General features: G+C 42.3%; 1 protein-coding gene across 1 annotated transcript in view; it reads left to right on the top strand.

Annotated features, from left to right (window-relative positions):
• Window positions 1-1,162: 1,162 nt before the first annotated feature.
• Window positions 1,163-16,991, top strand: part of GUCY2F (guanylate cyclase 2F, retinal) — a 98,664-nt gene continuing 82,835 nt past the window's right edge. Inside the window, exons 1-2 of the mRNA XM_012811370.1 lie at window positions 1,163-1,892; window positions 12,331-12,632. Coding sequence (XP_012666824.1) covers window positions 1,163-1,892; window positions 12,331-12,632 — 1,032 coding nt within the window. The remainder of the gene's footprint in view (window positions 1,893-12,330; window positions 12,633-16,991) is intronic.

Below are 16,991 nucleotides of genomic sequence, written 5' to 3'. Positions count from 1 at the left end.
CCTTTGTCTTTTTTCACTGCACAACTCTCCTATATATAAATATCTATACAGAAGAACCCATGTAAGGTGACCACTCAAGGGACACTGTAGGTAAACAGTGGCTCGAGGTGCCATTTACTGAGATAAGGAGTACAGGAAGAAGAGGAGTTTTGTCAGGGTTGTGGAAGGAACTTTCAGTTTGGGGACTGCCATTCCTTTGTCATTCTTTGTCCTTTGTAACAAACTGGTCAACATACAGAAGCGGTCAACATAAGGAACTAGGTCTAGTGGACTGGTACAGACATGTGGTACATGTCCAGTCTATAAAAATTAGGTCAGCTTAAGAAGGTGGTCAGTCTAGGCAGGTGATCAACTATGGAGGTTCTACCGTATTGATCTCTGGGTCTTTCTGCATGCTGTTCCCTTTGCTGCCTGGAAGGCTCTTAGCCCTAGCCTCCTATGCAACCCCATTCACTGTGCTAACTTGTTTCAATACTCAACCCAGAGACACCTCCATCTTCCTCATCTTCTCCCCTGAGATTTGGGTTTAGGTGATCCTCTCTATCTCATTCTGTCTGGGCTACCTCAATCTTAACACTTTTTGCTCTGCATTGCCATTATATGTTTACACCTGTCTCTCTCCCAGAGGGCCATATGGGGGAGAAAAAAAATGGACATATTTAAAACTATAACAACCACAATTACATGACTAATATAATACCAATGACATGCCAGGTTCTGTTATAAGCACTTGCTGTATGTTAACTCCTGCAATTTTCACAACACTGTAAAACGAGCAGCTATTACTGAAGTTGAATTCAGAGGACCTGGTATGATTGAACGTTCGGGCAGAGAAGAAGGGGGTCTCAGTGATTCCCAGGCTTCTGACTGAAGTAAGTAGGTAAACAGTGGAGTACAGGAAGAGGAGGAGTTTTGTCAGGGTTGTGGAAGGAACTTTCAGTTTGGGGACTGCCATTCCTTTGTTATTCTTTCATAACGGATCTAATCTAGAAGCTTCAGAAATAATGTAGGTAACAAACCTACAGAGTGCCTACCTGATAAATGAAAAGGTAACAAACCTTTTCCTCTGACTGACAGGCATTTGGAAATAGCACTGTCCATCTCGGGAGAGCAGAATAACCCTCGGGTCTCTCATCTTTAGCTTGCTGGAAGCAGGAGGGCTATGTTCCTGGGATCCTGGCCTTTTTCTCACCGTATGCTCTTGTTCGCGGCTTCCAGCAGACTGCCTGGACACCATGGCTTTGCATCCTCCAAGCTCCTGTGGTGCGTGTGCCTCCTGGCCCTCACATCCCTCCTGCAGCAGGTGTGGACACTCCCCTACAAGATAGGGGTGGTGGGTCCTTGGGCTTGTGATCCCTTGTTCTCAAAGGCGCTACCTGATGTCGCTGCTCGATTAGCCATTGAGAGAATTAACCGGGATCCATCCTTTGACCTGGGTTATTCTTTTGAATATGTGATTCTCAACGAAGACTGCCAGACTTCGAAGGCCCTCTCCAGTTTCGTTTCCCACCACCAGATGGCCTCAGGATTTATTGGACCTGCCAACCCCGGCTACTGCGAGGCAGCCTCACTCCTGGGAAACAGCTGGGACAAAGGGATTTTCTCTTGGGCTTGTGTGAATTACGAATTAGACAGTAAAAATAGCTACCCGACCTTTTCTCGGACACTCCCTTCTCCTATCCGGGTGCTTGTAACTGTCATGAAATATTTCCAATGGGCTCATGCTGGAGTCATTTCTTCAGATGAAGACATTTGGGTGCACACGGCCAATCGAGTCGCAAGTGCTCTTCGGAGCCACGGCTTACCTGTAGGGGTCGTCCTGAGCACAGGACAAGACAGCCAAAGCGTGCAGAAAGCTCTCCAGCGGCTTCGCCAGGCGGACAGGATTCGCAGTGAGTGCTCTCTCCCGGCCGAGGTTGACACGTGGCTTCAGTGAAAGATGTTAAAATCTCCAAAAGGTTTCCTACCCGCACACGCTAGGATAGCATCTTCCTAAATGTTTCTGCGTTTGCCCTTTTTCACTCACACTCAGGCCCCTGCTCCTGGCAGAGCCTATTTCCTGGACTGAATAAAGGCACCTAGAGCTCCGTGGTTCAAATGGCCTCGGATGTCAGCGCCTGCTTTCAGTACTGGGGTGTGGAAGGGTAGCCTCACACACCCTCCCTACCCTTAGGACCCCAGTCAGTTGGGCGTCTCATGATTTCATTTTTGTTCGTTCTAGTCACTGAGGAGAGGTTTGCCCTTGACTCCCTTCTGGGTACTTTTCCTTCACAGGGGCCCAGTGCCCTGCGGGGCGCTTAGAAGCCCTCTTCTCCAGACTCCAGCGTGACTTCTCCTCCCTACCTCACAAAGCAGGGCTTTAGTTCTTTTTCCTGCAGCACACCACGAGATGATGTAGAGGGCACCTACCTGATACATGAAAACATCTTAAAATGAGATGACAGCCTAAATTTTAACCTGTTTCCCTTTCCAAAGGGAAACTTTAAGTTCAACGACGATCCTTACAAAAACCATGAACGCACAGGACTTGACTCACTGAAACTAACATCCCCAAGGCCAGTGGGGTGGATTTGAGGGGAAAGGGGACCTTTCCTGGTCCTCTTGAACCAGGTCTTTTGTTTACACTTAGAGCAAGCCCTTGTGTTACCTGGTTTTGATTTTCTCCTGTTATGATTTTTAAATCTCCACTTTACCTTGCTCTGGAAGTGGCAGTGATTTGTGAGAACGCTGCTCATTCTCCTGCTGCAGCCACTTCACCATTTAGGAGGGCTAGCTCAGAAACTACTTGTCAAACCCATTACTTCGAGGATTAGTCCCGGTCCCAGTCATTTCCTTAACATAACAATGGGCTTGTTAGAGAAGAGTTCAGCTTAGACTTGGCCTGTAACCAGAAGCCCATTTTAAGTTTCAAGTGTCTCCGATATTGGACCTTAATTATGATCATTATGGAAGGATGAGGGCAAGAGTAGTTTTTAATTCCAGAGCTGCTGTAGTCTGCTTCCAGCTCCAGTCTACAAGATCCTATAATGTTAAGCAATCACTGTAGCTCTGATTACTTCATAATAGAGCTTGATACTTTCGAAGTAGAGGGCAGAATTATTTTTAAAGATATAAAACCACTTCCAGGGAGGAAGCATGCCAGAAACAGGCTAACATATTTAGTATCATAACTATAATATGTTACAAATTTTCACGAAGCCCAGTGTCTCCTGCAAGTTTACATTCCATGAATGTTTCACATCCCACCCATTCTAAATAGTATACTTTGAAATGACATTTTGGCCTCTATCATGAAATGTTAAATAAATCCAGGTTGTGAAAGCTCTTGGAGTTGTCAGGCTGAGAATTAGGATTGAGTGCTCACCGTGTACAACCCCTTTGGGACAGGAAGGTAGCAAATGTACATGTTATTGCTATTAGAGATTCATTCCTTTAGGTGACAGGTTCCCACTCTGTCTGTACTAGAACTACGTAGATATCTTTTCAAGATGACTCATGCCAGACTGCCACCTCCAGAGATTCTGATCGAATTGGTCTGTGGTGGGCCCTCAGCAAAGATATTTTATTTATTTATTTTTGAGATAAAGTCTCACTATTGCCCTTGGTCGAGTGCCATGGCATCATCATAGCTCAACCTTGAACTCTTGGGCTCAAGCAAGCCTCTTGCCTCAGTTAAAAAAAAATTTTTTTTTAGTAGAGATGGGGTCTCACTCTTGCCGAGTCTGGTCTGGGACTCCTGAGTTCAAGCGATCCACCCGCCAGGCCTTCCTAGGTGCTTGTAAAGTGCAGCCAGATTCGAGAAGCATTGCTTTAGTGCAATAACAGTGCAAGTAAATGATCCTCATTTTAAGTCATTTTTGTCTTAATAACCTTTGTTTGGCCAGATTATTTTTATTATAACAGTATGAATAAGCCCACTAAGAGAGTGAAAATTTTGAGAATGGGGGTAGGGGGGGAATAGAAAGATTGATCGTGGACCGACCAAAGGAAGCCCCTGAGTAGCGAGGACAGCAACAGGAAGTGGAAGAGGGACTCAGAGAGATCAAAGGGAGTGAAGACAAAGCTCTGAACAAACTCCAAGATTTTCCCTCTGGTTTCTGATGAAATCAGTATAGGCAGATTGAGGTGAGACGTGCTGGGGACCTCAGTGACAGGAGTCAGAATGTGGGTGGGGTAGGACTGGGAAACAGAGCTGTCTGTTGGGCGGTGGCCTGAGTACAGGCCTCAGGCAGCTCAATGTGTAGGGTTCCAAGAGTGTGTGGTCCCCATACTTGGTACAGCCACGTGTTGGTATCTGAGAGCATGCTAACCAGGGGTGATGTGTGGGCAGTAGGAGTCGCAGGGAGGGAGTGAGCGTTAAAGTACACTAGACCTTGTCCTTGTTGTCCACTTGATCATCTGTTGAAAACAGTGCCCCATCCAGTGGGCGCATGAGAAGCAGGATCCAGAGAATGAACAAAACTAGATCCTCAGGGCTCTAGCCAAGTGGGTCTAGGGTTCAGGGCACATCTCAGGCTCCATAAGAAAATGGATTACGTGGGTGAGAAGGGCCAGAAGCCAGAGAGTATAGATTAAGCCAACATAGCGGTAAGGAAGGCTATGACACATCAGGTACAGCACATGCCAGACTGAATCTCTAGCTAATTTTCCAGTTCCTCTCAACTCGTGAGACTGAGGCTGCCATGTATTCCTAAGTGTTATCTGTCTTGACTCAGAGGAACTAAAACGGCACTAATCTTTTTGTGCGATCTCAGCTGAGACTGGCTGCGGAAGGCAGGGCCTGACCTCATCCCGGTTTTGCCGGCTCTGCGACTACTTTTTAACATCGTAGCTCTCCAAGCAAATCTCTGGAGAAGGTCCCCTTGTGAAGTGCAAAATACAGTGGAAAGGGGTGCCTGTCTTTGGAGGGGCCTGGCCATATTTGAAAGTAATAGAAGCAGCTGGAAGGTTGGTTTTGCCTGATCTGATAACAGTGATGGCGCTGCCATGTCACAGTGAGGGTGGAGGTAGTCGTGATGGTGGTGGGGACTGAAGGGAGAGTCCTCAGGCAGCATATTACTTACTGGCTGGTATGCCACTTTTGTTGCTTATGGATTCATGTTTCTCTTTAGGAAATACCACTGGCACCTTATCAGAGTTAGAGGAAGTGTCAGAAGCATGTTTAAGTTGTACTTACACAGCACCAAGGCAATGACATACTTAATAGTAAAGGAGATGATACCAATAATGATAGCTGCACGATCTCGGCAGGGGAAACAGTGCAGGTGCTATTAGGTCCTACCGTAGAGACAATAGAAGCAACCCTAATATGACTTCACATGTACACAGCTCTCTATGGTTTACAAGGCATTTGCACATAGATCATCTCATTTAACCCTCAGGATTATCCGGGAGCTGGGTATTTTCTTTTAAAGTTTTCTAACACGTGTGAGTCTCATAGTAACAGGCAGGTGTAGGCATTTTTAACTCCAAAGAATGGGATAAATAAAGTCCCAGAGACGGGGGATTCGGCCTCTCCCAGATTCTCTACTCATTTCCCTGAAGCTTTGGGAGTAGTTACCAATGATGTTTATTTCTGACAAAGTCAAATAGGAGACATATTGATCGGAGACAAAGGCCTCAACTTATAGTCAGGACTGCTGTGTGCGGTTATGTGGGTTGTGCCCTGCAGGAGAGAACCTAGGTGATTGGGCCTGAGGATCCAAATCTAGTCCTCTCTCTGCTCCTGAAACCATGAGCCCGGTTGGACGTTTCTGTTCAGTGGCACAAAGAGAATCCACTTAGCAAACAGAGCATCTATGGGATTGCCTTCACCCAGAAGGGATTTTTTTTTTTCTAATTCCGGCAAAAGATAGCAGGAGGCCCTGCTTACCGCTCTTTAGATAATTTTTCAAATGGCTATTTCAAGGCCTCTTGTTTTCTCCTCATCTTTTTACCCATCAGCTCTATGCTAAGCTGATTGTGATAGCCTTTTGATTTGAGCTTATAATGATGTTAGACCATTTGGAACTTCCTTTAAATCCTTCCAAATTGGGAACGCTTCATTACAATATGATCATAACTAAATATGACAAACATATTGGCCTTCTCTTGTTCTTCCAAAATTAGGTATCTGATGGCTATGGTATTATGAGAGGCAGGATAGATTCTTACCATCTATCAAAGATCCTTAAACATAAGAGAGAATAATAATAACAGCAACAATGATAGTTAATATTTATTGAGAGTTTAGTGTGTGCTAGCAATTGTCAAGGACTTTTCAAGAACCATTTCATTCAATTCTTGCATCCCCTCTGTAGAGTAAGGCTAATTAATGTTTACCTGCCTTATGGATAAGACTTCTGAGGCTAAGAGAGATTAAATAGCTTGTTTAACGTCACACAGCTAGTGAATGGGAAAGTCAAGATACGAGGGTGGACAATTAAGTTCGCGAACTCATCCTAGAAAAAGTGCTACAAACCTCATTGCTGAATATCACGATGGTCTCCTTTGAAGTACTCCCCTGGGGAAGCTATGCACCCTTCAAAGCAATTTTGGAATTCTTTTTCTGGAATGGCCTTCAGAGCTGCCATTGTATGTGGGGTCTGACAGTCACCAGATGACCAAGAAGAGTACTTCCCAGGTGACCGTAGTGATATTCAGCAGTGCGGTATGCAGCACTTTTTCTAGGACAAGTTCATGAACTTAGTAGTCTGACCTCATATGCACTGAGGTTACCCTGAAGCAGCAGCTCTCAAATCTAAGCGTGTAATGAAATCCCCCGGAGGGCTTGTTAAAACACAGCTTTTTGGATCCCTCCTCAAGGGTTTCTGATTGTGGAAGGCTGAGGATAGGGTCCCAGAATCTGCATTTCTAATAATTTCTCAGGTGATCCTGATGCTGCTGGTCCTAGGGCCACACTTTGAAAACCACTAGTCTCATGATAGACTTATGTTCTGCTGCCTCTTGTCCCTTTGAGATAGGCTCCCGCAGCATTATCACTTGAATCCTGTGTCCTGCATATCGGGTATAATTCATCCCTTCTGTTTTTCTTTCTTAACATGTGGGCCATGTTGAAATTCTTTTTAAGTGCCTCAGGGTACTAGGTGTCAGCCCTGTTCCCCTACAGTAGTAACAGTGATCTTGATAATGCTAAGACCAGGAGCCTTAGCGCTGGTAGGGAATTTGGTCTAGGATTTGGTAGCGATAAAGGTTAAGTAAATATAAATGGTAAAAGGACAATTTGCTTTTATGCATGGGGCCACTATCCGTAATGATCAAATTACTAAAGACTCAACTCAGCCTAAGAGGCAATCTCTAAACATCCAGGCCTCCTGCATTTCAGAGGCTTTAAATTTGTCGGCTAGCATGCTGACTTACTGGACTAGTTCAACACTGGAGGCAGTTAAGTCAGTGGTGTCCTCAGGACTTAAGGCTGAAAATGTGTGGGCTGTCCTCGGTGGACAGAGATAGCCACACATCCCCTAGTATAGTGATCTGAAAGTGTACTTTGAAGGCCTGCACTGAATCACACTTGGGGCCAAGGCACGAGAAACATACAGATTCCAGAGCCTCCCACCCCATTCTTTCACAGCTATTTTCTAGACTGGTTAGGCGAAAACTGAAAGGAAGAGGGTATGAATCTATTTCTTTCATAATATGGCCAGATGGGGGTGAGTCCTGGTGGAAATATGAGACTTGGGATAAATCTAATGTCCCCTTTCTTCTCTGGCCTGCCCCTCCCCCAAAGCAATTAGAACAAAATAGGTTAAGATGAATGTCAGGGGCAGTAGATGTCACAAAATGAAGGGCAAGGGTAGTAGAATGGGGGAGGTTCTGTGGATTGGAAGCAATATTGGGGGCTCACAGATACGAATGTGGCTCCTTAGGATGTCTTTATATATATTTTTTTGCAGCTTTTTTTTTTTTTTTTTGGCTGGGGCTGGGTTTGAACCCACCACCTCTGGCATATGGGGCCGGCGCCCTACTCCTTTGAGCCACAGGCGCCACCCCTCAGGATGTCTTTAAACACTAACTAGTGCAACCATTTCCGTCTCGCAATGTGTAAGACTGGGCCAGTGTCCTCCACGGAGAACACCATAGCCAGGAATTTGTAAGCAATGAAGTGAAGTTTGTCCTCTGAGAAACGCAGTTCTTCTGTCTCAGGGAAACATGGGGCAGAATATTTAGATGGAGGAAAAGAAATAGGCGTTGAGTGACTTGGGAACTGGTTTCTCTGAAGTTTCATGACATTTTCTCCAGCTGGCGGTGAGGGCTGACTAGGCAGCCTGCCATAGTCAGTGCCATAGAATGGAGAGAAAGCTGCCGGACAGCTGAGAGGGCTTGGGTAGCTCACAGAAAGTGCCAATATCATATCCTAGTGAGGTGTGATCTCAGGAAGGTGTATTTCTTGGTCCTTGTTTTGACTAAAGAGTAGCTTGATGGGATGGACACTTACAAATTAGTATTATTCACTAGTTACCTGTTAACCTGGGCCTCGTTTAGGATTTAAGATTTCTGTATACTAATCCTTTCCTGCCAACAACTTACAGGTCAAATCCCATTTTAATGAATGTAATTTTAAGATAATAAAGCTATTTAGTAAAATTATCTTGGAGAGCAGATGCATCTACAAATCCCTGCTCATGAAGCACTCGATCTATTAAAGTAAGATGCTATTATTTGAATTCAGTATTTATGACTTCTACTTTAATCGTGTTCAAGGGCAAGTTCTTGACATACAAAAAATAGAGAAGCCTGTGATCATTCCCTCTTGAGGCTTCCATTTCTTCATCTGTAAAATGATGATGTATTGGGCTAGTTGGTCTCAAAGGATGTTCTTGTTACACAAATGTGGACCTTTTGCTTTTTTAAAAATTGTTTTCTTTATTCATAGAGGTAGGGTCTTGCTCTGTTGCCAAAACTGGTATGAGTGGCATGATCATAGCTTACCACAGCTTTGAACTACTGAACTTGAGCAATCCTTCTGCCTTCACCTCCCAAGTACAGGGACTACAGGCTTGTGCCACCACACTCAGCTAAGACCCTTTGTCCAAAATGTGATCAGTGTGGGCCAATGAAAGAAAATTTAAAAGGAGGGATTCAGGTTGAGGGTAAGGTCTTGGGCTTAGTTAATGCAGTGGGCATTAAAGATAAAGATGGTAGTATCTAGGGCAGCGCCTATGGCTCAAAAGAGTAGAGCACTGGCCCCATATACCAGAGGTGGTGGGTTCAAACCTGGCCATGGCCAAAAACAGCAAAAAAAAAAAAAAAAGATGGTAGTGTTTTCCTACCCAGAAAATATCACTTCCAATTGTCCCTCCATTCTAACAGTCCAAATATGCCCATGTTTCACATCTCAAGGAAGACACAAGAAATGCCCAAGTGTACAACCTCTCCTCCTGAAGAATCTATTAGTTTATAAACATTCATCTTAACAAATTCATTGTGTGCATAATAGGGACAAGGATATAAAGATAAATGAGACACAGCTCCTGACCTCAAGGAGCTCTCAGTATTATAGTAGAAGATTATATAAATGAATAAGGGCAAAAGATCTTGTAAGTGCTATGATATAAGTCAGTTCAGGGTAAGGTGGGGGCTCCAGCCCAGTGTTACAAGTCAGTTTCCCTGGAAAAGAGTCTGTCAGATGGAGGAGCTCTGAGCGCAGGAAGCTTATTGGATGAGTGGATGAGTGCTTTCAATAACACCATCTGTGAGGGACAGAAGGCAGTAGGATTGGACAGAAACAAGAACTGAATTACAGTACAGTCACAACAAAGGCCTTGGCTAGTCCCAAGGATCTCTGGAGCTGATATGACTCTTTGGAATTGTCCAGAATTGAGATAGGGAGAATGGGTCATGCTACCTCCATTATCTAATTAAACTACTCAACGTACCTGTGAAATGCAGCATTGGAATCTAATAGTCATTAGCTACAGGCTCACCCAGAGAAAGAGATACAGCGTGGTAATAATTGTTTAACAGTCAGATTTTCAGGGAAAACAGATCTGATCTGTTGTGTTTGCTGATTTCCATTGTGTAATTACTCCCATCATGGCCAATTTCAAGCATGATATTAACTGGCTGACAAAGCCCTGAAACTTAACCATAGTCTCTTGTGAACCAGTCCCAGCCAGTCCCAGCACGCTGCTCAGGGGATGTAACACTGGGAAAAGTAGCTCTTCTCAGTTGAGGGAAATTCTCAGAGAGGTATCAGCTATTAGATGCTAACACCACCAACAGCTAGTGAAATGAGTATGTATCTGAGTTGTGTACCATAATGACACTCACTACACGAAGTGTATGTTAAAATATTTGCTGTATTTCAATAAACACAAAACAGTTCTATTTACATTTTCCATGTAGTGCTTCCACTTAAGTAAATTAAATGGAATTGGATCTCTGTTGGGTAACCTACATCAAGTCATTTAAAATCGGCTTTTGTAGAAGAAAGACGCTCAGTAATACTGACCTACTTGGCAAGGGTGACTGTTGGATGAACTGGCCAACTAACTGAATCACCTGAATTAACTCATTTTTTTTTTCCCTCAGTGGACCCATGACTGGAATCGGTTTGACCAAACCAATTCATATTTTAATGCTGCAGCCAAATGTGGAGAGTGAGATGCCTTTGGTTCTAGTTTCTCCTTCTAAATCCAACTTTTGTCAAAACTCTGGTATTCCATTTTCCCACTATATAACGTGTGATTCTGAACAAGGGAGCGGGAATTCTTTCTGGGGCTTATGAACTAGCTCCAAGGATATCCCTAGAGAATTTTAAGGCAGGTTTGAGCATCAGGTTAATTATTTTGAAACAGCTATTGATCGTTTGAAAACTCAAGAATAACTCTGTGTATGTGTGTTGTTTAAATCAACTTCAGAACTTATTAGGTGCACCTTAAAAAATGAAGCAGATCAGTTCTAGCTCGAAGGGGAAACTTTCTAGGGGTATTTAGCAAGTGTGAAGGTTTTTTGAAAATAGATGATGTAATATGTAAATAGCAAAGACCAGTCATTGAACAAGGTTAAGCACACTTAGTTCCTGAGATTAAAGGTGCCGTGTAAGCATGTATAATTAATATTTACCAAAGGCAATAGGACCTTTGCCTTTCTTCAAGGAGCTCAGAATACTTGCCAGGCATTATCTAATTAAACTACTCAACGTACCTGTGAAATGCAGCATTGGAATCTACATTTAAAGATGTGGGCACTGAAGCACAAGTGGGCTTAAACTAAACTCATTTAGTATGCCAAGGGCGAAATTGGATATAAGACTTTCAGTCTCATGATCTAGCTGCCATTCTTCAACCGTGGCCCCCTCTAATCCACTCTATTCTAGCATAGCCTTGCCAAACAGCACAGATTCATGAGGCTAGGAAGAATTAAATTGACTGACAATGAATTCCAATCACAGGGAAGTTAGACTTTAAAGAAAGTTGACTATATCGCCCATAATATCACAGGCTGAGCATCCCTAATCTGAAAATCTGAAATTTGAAATGCTCCAAAATTTGAAACATTTTAAGCATCAACATGATGCTCACAGGAAAGGCTCATTGTAGTATTTCGAACTTCAGATTTTTGGATTATTAGGGATGCTCAACGAGGAAGTATAATGCGAATATTCTGAAATCTCAAAAACTCAGAAATCTGAAACGTATCTGGTTCCAAGCATTTCAGTTAAGAGATACTCAACCTACAGGCGCATTTATAGATGAGTGTGAATGAGTACCATTCATTGTCTAGAATGGCCTCAGTAAGGATGAGAGCAGTTGGTGAAGTGCGTGTTTGTAGAGATGGGCAATATAAAAAAATAGTGGCTTTAGTAATTTCTCCCACTCTCTCCTAGCTTTCTAATTCTTAGGTGTGATAGTAGCTACTACTTGTTGAGTGCTATATACTAAGCCCTGTGATCTGAATGGTTAACTTCCATTATCACTACCACCCCATGAAGTACGTAGTGTTACCTCTCTATTATGGGTGAGGCAGAGAGAAGTAACTTACTCAAGGGTAATAACTGATGGTGTTAAGATATAAACCTAGGTCTTTCAACCCTAAAGCCTCTTTATTATGCTACCTCCCTCTTATTATGCTAGTCCTCATGGCTGTCTAGTATTAGGCTCTGCAGCCTATAGGCACATCTTTCTTGTCCCTATGCCCAATCCGGAGTCCCTGAATATACCTCAGCTTCAGCTCAGGACCTCAACATCTTGTGCATCTTGGAGGCATAAGTATATATCCTTTATAAATTGGTTAGAAAGCACTTATTTATTTGTTCTATCTGTAGCTGTTGCTACTATATTGTACTAAGATATTGCTGCCATAACCTCCTTGCTTTGTTGGTTTCAGTAATCATCATGTGTATGCACTCGGCCTTGATTGGAGGAGAGACTCAGACGCATCTCTTGGAATGGGCTCATGATCTGAAAATGACTGATGGAACCTATGTCTTTGTTCCCTATGATGCCCTGCTCTACAGTTTACCTTATAAGCACACCCCCTACCAGGTCCTGAGGAAGAACCCAAAGCTTCGGGAAGCCTATGATGCTGTGTTGACTATTACAGTGGAATCCCAAGAAAAGACCTTCTATCAAGCCTACGTGGAGGCAGCAGCTAGAGGTGAAATTCCCGAGAAGCTGGAGTCAGATCGAGTAAGTGCAAACTCATATGTTATCTTGAGCTGAGAATCTAAAAACATCAGGATGGTAAATAGTTTTCCTACCAGCAGCCTCTATTCCACAGGAAGTTTAATCAACAGCCGACAACCACAGGCAAATTTCAAAGCATCTTTAGTTTGCGGAAAACATGTCTACAACAAAGACACAGAGTTGAAGAGTTATATTTTATCTGCAAGCCGCCTGTAATGACAGCATATAGGCATGAAGAATAAATATATTTAAGAACAGGGAAACAAAACTTTGATATAAACTGATAATGTTCAAGGGGGCTTAATAAAAAGAAGTCTTACTTGTGACTAGAGTTTAGAATCAATTCAATAATAAAAGAGTGGTTATAAGAAACTATTACCTTTCTTCTTGATAAGGTTAGTATTAGAAGATGTGGCTTCTCCCTGTGGGCATTTGAGCTTCCCCTAGTGAACCTGAAAATTAACCTACTTTTCCACTGGTCACTGGCATTAATGGAGCACTGTAGTCCTGACCCATGAAGGCAGGCCTTTTGTAAAACGTACAATCTGGAGAAGAATAGCAGAGCACATGCTCCCTGTAGGTAGCCCACTCCCAGAGAAAGATGATAAGATATACACACTTAATTTTCCCTCCAAAGTTACCAGTCAGATCAAGTCATTCCTCCTTTGTGGGGAGGAACAAATAAGTGTGTGAAGAAAATCCAGGATTTTTTTTTTTTCTGGTAGACATCATTTGGAACGAGGAAGAAGTCTTTCCTTCTAATAATATATAAGACATAATATTTAAATAGGTGGAGATGATTGTGTATATAGAGTTCAGCTTCAAATCACAGCCACTGAAGGCTTAGATATAGGAAAAGGATGGGAAGGGGAAGAATGGTGAGCAAAGACAAAAACAAAAAGGAGGAATACAAAGAACGCAAGAAATATGAGAGGAAGGTGAGGAGGCAAAAGAAATTGGATTAGAAAAAATACAGAGGGGGTTTCTATAGGTTGGAGGTCAGATGTGGAAAGCAGGAATTTTCAGAAGTATTTAGAAAACACATATATGAGTTTAAAAGCTTTAGTATTTGCTAGCATATACTATATTAGTCATATTGCTTCTGGGTGCAACTAACAACCCCAAATTTGAAGGTCAGGGTGATCTGGGGTTTGTTGTTTGGTTTTTATTTTGTTTTTGGAGTACCTGAGATTATAGGCACATGCCACCATATCTAGATAATTTTTAAATTTATTTTTGTTAGAGATAGGGCCTTGCTATGTTGCCCAGGCTCAAACCCCTGATGGCCGGTGATCCTCCCACCTCAGACTCCTAAAGTGCTAGGATCATAGGTGGGAGCCACTGTGCCTGACCCTAGGGTTGGTTCATTCAGCAGTTTAGTGATGTCATGCATGAACCAGGTTCTTTTCATCTTTCCACTTTATAAGCCATAACATGCAAGCTTGACCTCATGTGCTGGTTGCTCTCATGGTCCCAAGATGGCTGCCAAAGTTCCAGACATCACATACAGGTGGAAATATCCAGAGGTGAAAATGGAGAATGTCCCTCTCTTGTATCTCTTTTTAAGAATGAGGAAATCTTTTCCAGAAGCTCCTCAAGCAAACTTCTCCCCATACCTTACACAATTGGTCACAATTGTGTCCTACACCCATTCCTGAACCAATAATCTGGAAACAGAATTATGACCACTGTGATTAAAAAGTGTGAAGAAAATATATGGCTGGTGGAAGAATGTGAACAAAATTGAGATTTTGTTAGCAGGGACGCAGGCTGTCACATAGGCAGCGGGCTGTGTCTGATACTCACATTCTTTTTATCCTCCCTTTATTTCTTCATCCTGTCAGCTGCTTCTCTGTCTGAATATTGATTTAAATGAAACTTAGGTTTACATATCTCTTTCTGCCCTGAGAATTGATAGCAAAGAACTTGGTGATTCTTGTTCTAATGAAAAAAAAAAAAAGTGGCTAATAGAGATAATCACAGTGCTGGATTTGAACTTTATGACTGCAGATAAATTTAAAATAAATATCACTCTCTTTTAGGAGGCACACATACACACACACACACAAACTGAAAACAAAGGATCAATTGTGTCAAGAATTGCAAGAATCCCTCGAATTGTTAAGAATGGTCAGTTAAAACCACTGTTTTTTGTTGTATTTATAGGCAAGGAACCAGATAGTGAATTTTTGTACTTATTAGTCAATGACATATAGTACCGTATGTACACAGTCTAATTCATCTTTCGACTTTAATCATGGGATGAAGGGAGGGTGGGAGGTGTGTGTGTGTGTGTGTGCATGTGTGTGCACGTATACACGTGTGCATACTGTTCACGTATATGAGCAGATATAGTGAAATAAAAATCTCAGACCTTCTACTTTTTATATTTGCTCCCATCCCTTTGAGCTTGTGGAAAACATAAGGTAATTAAGGCAAAAAAAAGACGCCATTAGCTTGGTTGCTAGGCAGCCTGCGCTTTGCTTTAGACAAGGAATCGAGAGAGAGCTACAACAAAGAATTCAGAGCTTAGAAAAAAGCCTGTTTAGATGCATTTCTACTCCCCACTTTGCAGGCGCTTAGGCTGGACCCTCACAACTGAAGAATGATATAGCAGGATGAGACAATTATCTTCACATCTCTGATAAACAAAACCTTCTTTTCTCTAAATTACCTTGCTCAAAGGTATTTCTGAAGGCAGTTGGTAGAGCAGAAAGAACATATAATAAGGGCTTAGGCAAACTTGGGTTGAAAGCCCAGGTCTCATTCTTACTAGCTGTGTATCCTAGTTCATTACTTAGACTTTTGGGTCTCAGTTTCCCCACATGTAAAACAGCTTACCTAGCTGTATCTTCTAGGCTTATCGTGAAGATTAAACTGAATAACATGTATAAAGTGATGAGTAGAGTGTCTAGCTCACAGCTACATTTCTCTCCATTTTTTCTCCTTTGAGGCCAGGATGACCTTATTGGTTAATGGTGACCCAGCATCTAAGTTACAATCCGACTTCAGCTTCCTACTCGCTTGAAGTATTCCGATTACTGGCAGAGGGTCCCCCAATATTTCCAGCTTTCAAAATGATTTTGCTTTTAGAATTTTAAGTGGTGCTTTCTCAGATCGAATTATGTAGTTTAGTCTGGGCATGGTGACTCAGGCTTGTAATCGCAGCACTTTGGGAGGACACAGTGAGAGGATCGCTTGAGGTCAGGAGTTCAACACCAGCCTAAGGAACATAGAGAGACCCTGTGTCTACAAAAAATGGAACAATTATCTGGGTCTGGTGGCACATGCCTGTAGTCCCAGCTACTTAGAGGCTGAGGTAGGAGGATCACTTGAGCCCAGGAGATGGGGGTTGCAGTGAATTATGATCGTGTAACTGCCCTCATACCTGGACAACAAAGTGAGACCTTGTCTCAAAAAACAAAACAAAACAAAACAAAACAAAAATTATTTAGTTCAAGGTTTGCCTATGCCTGGACTTTTGTTGTTTTTTCCCTATTCGGTCAATAGATTGACAACTATTTATTGAGTGCCTGTGATGTGCTAGGGTACTATGTTGAATTCCAGATAGAACAGTAAACAAGACAGAGTTTCTATCAGTGATACGTTGGAGCCAATTCATAAAAGTTCATTGCATGCATCTTTTCCAAAGCCTGCATTCAGTGACATCACTATGGTAGCTTGAAATCATGCTACCATATGGTATGGTAGTAGTATTTACACCATAGAAATTGGCAAATGCTACAAATAAGCCCTGTCTTCCTCTCCACAGAGCTACTGGTAAACATTTCCTAGCACATCACTTATTTCTGCCCTTATGAGTAAGAGAGAGACAGATAATAAATGAGTAAGCAGATGCATTAGCAAGATGGCTGTATTTCTCCCTTGCTCAATAACTGTCCATGAAATTGAAATTTCTCTATATAAGCTATATTGCCTATGGCAGTGGTTGCCAACATCTTTTAATTTATACCCTTGCTTCTTTAAAAGGTAAAAACAAACAAATAGCTATCAAAGTGATGCATGCATATAGTTTTAAAAGTCAAGAAATGCTAAAAGGTTTTTTATCAAGAACAAAACAGTCCCTAGGCCCATTCCAACCCTTCATTAGAAGCAACCACTTTCATGGGTTTTAGCTATTTATCCTGGTATTTACTTCTGTGTTTCTAAATACTATAGTAATACTGGTATTTCATGGTGGTTAATCAATTTTGGATATTATTTGTTACATTCCAATTATAGTTGAGGAGGATTTTTTTCTTTTTCTTTCTTTTCTTTTTTTTTTTTTTTTTTTTTTTTTTTTAGATAAAGTCTCACTCTGTCACTCTAGGTAGAGTGCCATGGCTTCTGCCTAGTTCACAG

Source organism: Otolemur garnettii, unplaced genomic scaffold (assembly GCF_000181295.1).
Source record: "Otolemur garnettii isolate 467f Iridium unplaced genomic scaffold, OtoGar3 scaffold00155, whole genome shotgun sequence".
Classification (NCBI taxonomy): domain Eukaryota; kingdom Metazoa; phylum Chordata; class Mammalia; order Primates; family Galagidae; genus Otolemur; species Otolemur garnettii.
The sequence above is the reverse complement of the archived record's forward strand: the minus strand, read 5'-3'. Positions and strand labels throughout refer to the sequence as shown.